This window comes from Calidris pugnax, unplaced genomic scaffold (genome assembly GCF_001431845.1).
Source record: "Calidris pugnax isolate Ruff unplaced genomic scaffold, ASM143184v1 scaffold107, whole genome shotgun sequence".
Classification (NCBI taxonomy): Eukaryota; Metazoa; Chordata; class Aves; order Charadriiformes; family Scolopacidae; genus Calidris; species Calidris pugnax.
In genome coordinates, this window is record NW_015090901.1 from 2,259,833 (window position 1) to 2,265,128 (window position 5,296).

The following is a 5,296-nucleotide window of genomic DNA, read 5'->3' on the forward strand; positions in this document are numbered from 1 at the left end:
TTCCAGCCCCTTCCAGTCCCTAAAGGGGCTCCAGGAAAGCTGGGGAGGGACTCTGGATGAGGGAGGGGAGCCCTAGGAGGAGGGGGAAGGGTTTGACACTGAAAGAGGGGAGATGGAGCTGAGATGTGGGGAGGAAATTCTTCCCCCTGAAGGTGGTGAGAGCCTGGCCCAGGTTGCCCCGAGAAGCTGTGGCTGCCCCATCCCTGAAGGCCAGGTTGGATGGGGCTTGGAGCAACCTGATGTGGTGGGATGTGTCCCTGCCCAGGGCAGTGAGGTGGAACTGGATGATCTTGAAGGTCCCTTCCAACCCAAACCATTCCATGATTCTAGAACAAATCTGGTGATTTGGGGAGTCAATTTTAAGCTTTCACAGTACATTTTAGAGCAGCCAAAGGCTACTGGGGCAAAGAGCCGGGTAGTCGGCCGGGCAACCAGGAGAGAAGCCAGAGGTGCCTCCCAACTGCAGGGGCACGGTGGCATGGGAGAGACAGGACACTCCTGGAGGCGGTGGATGCCTCCAGAGGGAGAAGCTCTGTCATTTTAATCATCAAAACAAGGATGTTGATTGCGCAAGACCTTCTGGCTGTAACACTAAGCCCTCTGCAGGCCCTGCAGTGGTCGCCAGGAGCTCGGGGTCCCCTTGGACCTGCCCAGGGGATGGTGGGGCCAGACCAGGCCCAAGAGTGAGGAGGAGGATGAGCTGCTGATGAAGAGCTGGGAGGGGGAGCACGGCACCCCAAAAGCTGCTCTCTAAGAGCTTTCATTGCATTACGATGGAGTATTAATATATATTAATATATTGCTTTATGAATATATTAGCTTCTATCCATGTATTAATTAATATACATCAATTATTAATAATTACCTGGGCTATTAGTGCTAGTATCTTTGTATTCTGGCTGAAAAGAACCCTTTGTTGTCCTCCAACCAGGCTGTCAGAGCCTGCGTTAGGCTGAGGAGGAACGTTAATTCTTGGCTCTGGATGGAAGGTGCCCTCCCTTGGGCTCAGGAGAGGTTTTGGCCATGATTCCCGGGCTCTTCCCAGAAGAGGAGCCGCTTCTGAGAAGCACCCTGCCACCCCACCAGCGCTGCCAGCATCTCCAGTGCCACCCAGTACCACCAGCAACCCGCTCTGCTGCTGGAGGGGCGATGTCATCCCCCCCCAAAACCAGGGATGCTGAGGTCCAGGGATCCCTGGTGACAGAGGAGAAACCAAGAGTGGCAGAAAGCTACCAGGGGAGGGAAGGCAGGGGGAGGAGTGTTTCTAATCAGGGGTAAACGAGGAACCATTCACAAAAATTCTGCTTGCGAAGTTTCTGGCAAACCCCACTTCCTTTCTGGAAAAAAAAAAAAAAGCAAGAAGTGGAGCTCTGACGTAGCTGCAGTTACAAAAACAATCCCAACTGCCGAGGGGGACAGGGCACAGAGAGAAGCTGGTGGGACAAGAGCGGGGACCTCCTGGTGAGTAGGGGACTTTCTTCTTCATGCCGCTGTCCTGGGAGGATCTGCTTCAGGATATGGATCTGCTTCAGGACGTGGATCTGAAGGCAGCGTGAGATGCCAAGACACCAACACTGATCTGCCCGAGCCCAGCTGGAAGGACAGCCCTTGCCTGCTCCTCCACCCAAGCTAACAGGTAAGTGCAATGTTTTCCTTCATCCCCACCTTCCTTTCCTCCAGCATCCACCGCCAGCAGCTACGTTCCTCCCACCCTCTCCTGGCGACCAGCAACCCTCTCCCCAGGTCCTAACCCTGCTTGCCTTCTGCACCTCCTGATGAACCTCCCCTCCCATCTCCCTCTCCCACCCCACGATGTCCATCACTCCCTTCTCCAGCACATCCCATTTATCCTCCACTGATGCCTTCCCAGCGCAGGGAGCAGGCAAGGAGCCACAGGGCTCATCCCTGCCTTCTCCAAGCCACTAAATCCCTATCCACTCTGACCACAGCCAGGGACACATCCCACCTCCCACCATGGAGCTGGACCAGACGTTCCCACCTACCGCATCACCCGCGCCGACCACCGGTGGAGAAGACTCCTGCATATTGGAGGTCACTGACATGGCCATCGATGGTCTCACGCTGCTCATCTGCCTCTGTGGGCTGGTGGGCAACGGGGTGGTCCTCTGGTTCCTCGGCTGCCGCATCCGCAGGAACCCCATCACCATCTACATCCTCAACTTGGCCGTCACTGACTTCGCCTTCCTCCTCTTCCTGGTCATCTCATCCCTCCTCTACCTGATAGACAATTCCTCTTGCTACCCTGTTGGGATCCTGAAGTACCAGAGGTGGCTTTTCCTGCTCTTGCTGTTCTCCTACAACATGGGTCTGTACCTCCTGACGGCCATCAGCATCGAGAGGTGTGTGTCCATCCTCCGCTCCGGCATCCGCCACCCCAAACGCTCATCGGTGGTGGTGTGTGCCCTGCTCTGGGTCCTCTCCATCGCTGTCACTGCTCCAGTCACTGCTCTGTGCCTGATGAAGTATGAAGAGCACTGCCAGACAGCTCTCATCTCCATGTATGTCCTCAACTTCCTCATCCTTGCCCCACCCATGGTCATTTCCAACGTGATCCTCTTCGCTAAGGTCGTGTGTGGCTCCCAGCAGCGCCAGCCCAAGAGGTTCTACATCGTCATCTTCCTCACCGTCCTCTTCTTCCTCCTCTTCGCTCTTCCCCTCAGCATCCGGAATTCCATGGAGCAGCTCGGCTACCGCTTCCTGTCCTCCCAGGCTGTTTTCCTCCTCGCCTCCATCAACAGCAGCATCAACCCCTTCATCTACTTCTTGGTGGGGAGCTGCCGGAGGCACTGCTCCGTGGTGTCTCTTCAGGTTGCCTTCCAGAGGGTCTTTGAGGAGGTGGAAGACCACACCACAGGCAGCAACGACACCACGATGGGCACCCTGACCCCAGCCTGTTGAAGCCTTTCCACCGCTCTGCTTAATGCCCCCAGGACAGTGCCTGAGTAACTGGATTAAGAAATGTCTGCAGTTATTTCCCCCCATGGCCCCCTCTGACCCCCTGCAGAAGAGGAGAGCAGGGGCATCACCAAGGACGATGTGGTGGGGAGGACACGCAGATGGACGTGGCTTTCCTCCTCCCTGCCAGCCTGGAACCTGCCCCAGGGGACTGTCTTCCCAAAAATCCCCTGCTTTTCGGGATGAACGTTGCTTTCAGGAAGCTCTGACTCATGTATGGAGTTGGGGGGTAAAACCCATAAAACCCATTCCCTGTCCCAAGCCCCTCTCCCCATCCCATGTGGCAGCCCCTCCGAGCTCTGCTCTCCATCCCCATCTCCAGCCATGATGGGGTCGGGGGACATCCCTGTCCTGGGCTGGGGTGGGGGGGGACACCCCTGCCCCTCTGCCAAGACCCCACCACCCTCCCCTCCCTCTGGTTCCCGTGTCTCCCTGCTGGTTGTACCAATAAACACCATCCCGTTCCCTGAGGAGCTGCCTCCGCTCCGTGTCCCGGCTCCATCTGGGTCCTGATGGATTGGAGGGAGGGGAGATGCTCAACGGACCAAAAATGATGCCAACTCTCCTTAGCTATGACCTCACTGTCACAGCCAGCGTGGGCAGGATGGGCCCAGGGCTTCAGCGGTGCCCCCTGGCCATTTCACCAGCAAATATCTCCCCAAATATATATATATATTTATTATTATGATGATTATTTATTTATTTTTTGAACCAGATGTAAGTGTGAAGGACTCTTCCTTCTGAATTTCTTCCTCTCCCCTGGCTTCAGCAGGCTGGAGCATTTCTCCTTCACCTGGATGGTGCAGCAGCAAGGGGAGGAGTTCGTGGTTCCCCAACCTGACCACCACCTTCCAGGAGCAGGGTGCCACGTCTGGTGGTCACCAGGGGCTCCACAGGGTGTCATTCACCTCCTTATGGCTTTGCCAAGGTCTCTGTCCCAGTGGTGAGGGTGCAGGAAGATGGTGCTGGAGCCAGCAGTGGTGTGTCAGATGGCTCCGGACCAAATGCCATCACGCCAGGCCTTGGTTTCCCCCAGCACCATGGCTGCCCTGGGGACACACCAGGCTGCACGGTGCAGCCTCCTCCAGCACGGCCCCAGTGTCACCTCTGGGGCTGGTCTTCCTCCTGTCCTGATGAATGTGGATCCACAACACCTCCCCACACCCACCGTGCAACCTCACCATCTCCTGCCCCTTCCCACCATGTCCTGCCCCTTCCCACCAACCCCACCATGTCCTGTATCTTCCCACCATGTCCTGCATCTTCCCACCAACCCCACCATGACCTGCATCTTCCCACAATGTCCTGCCCCTTCCCACCAGCCCCACCATGACCTGCATCTTCCCACCATGACCTGCATCTTCCCACCAGCCCCACCATTTCATGCCCCTTCCCACCATGTCCTGCCCCTTCCCACCACCAGCATCTTCCCACCATGTCCTGCCCCTTCCCACCAGCCCCACCATGTCCTGCATCTTCCCACCAGCCCCACCATGACCTTCATCTTCCCACAATGTCCTGCCCCTTCCCACCAGCCCCACCATGTCCTGCCCCTTCCCACCATGTCCTGCCCCTTCCCACCAGCCCCACCATGACCTGCATCTTCCCACCATGACCTGCATCTTCCCACCAGCCCCACCATTTCATGCCCCTTCCCACCATGTCCTGCCCCTTCCCACCACATCCCACAGCCCCACCATGTCCTTCATCTTCCCACCAGCCCCAACACCTCCCACACCCCACCACGCAGGCCCACCACCTCTCACCCCCCCACTCCAGCCAGCCCCCCACCTCATGCTCCACTGCCTCCCTATGACCTGCTCACCCCGGGCCACCCCATAAGGTGTTTTTTGGGGGGATTTTTCCGGGGGGGCTGTTTGTCGAGCAGACCCCCATTCCCCAGAAGTTCACCCCTGGTGTTCCAACCCCTCCCCAAGTCCCCCCACCCCGGGAAGAGGAACGAGAGGCGGCGGATGGAGCCAGAGGCGTTTATTGGGGCGGGAGGAGCGGGGCCGGGGGGCAGCGCAAGCCCCTCCGGGGGGCACCGAGCCCCGGAGAACCGCTCTCCCGGGGCCCGGGGCAGGCGAACCGGGAGGGTTTCTGGAGGGTTCCCGTCTCCTCTTCCCTCGCTGGAGGGCAGCAAAGCCCAGCGCTCCGCCACCGGAGCCGGGAGCGGCCGACCGGAGCCGGGAACACCGCGGGGAGGGAGCAGGGTGGGGTGGGATGGAGGTGGGATGGAGGTGGGATGGGATGGAGGTGAAGTGGGGTGGGATGGAGGTGAGATGGGATGGGGAACGGGAACGGGGTGGGATGGAGGTGG

At 58.4% G+C, this 5,296-nt stretch overlaps 1 protein-coding gene across 1 annotated transcript; it reads left to right on the plus strand.

Annotated features, from left to right (window-relative positions):
- The first annotated feature begins 1,417 nt into the window (after positions 1 to 1,417).
- Positions 1,418 to 3,446, plus strand: LOC106891896 (mas-related G-protein coupled receptor member H-like). The gene is made up of 2 exons (XM_014948725.1): positions 1,418 to 1,636; positions 1,950 to 3,446. The coding sequence occupies exon 2, from the start codon at positions 1,975 to 1,977 to the stop codon at positions 2,917 to 2,919; it is 945 nt and encodes a 314-aa protein (XP_014804211.1). The 5' UTR covers positions 1,418 to 1,636; positions 1,950 to 1,974; the 3' UTR covers positions 2,920 to 3,446.
- Positions 3,447 to 5,296: the final 1,850 nt, after the last annotated feature.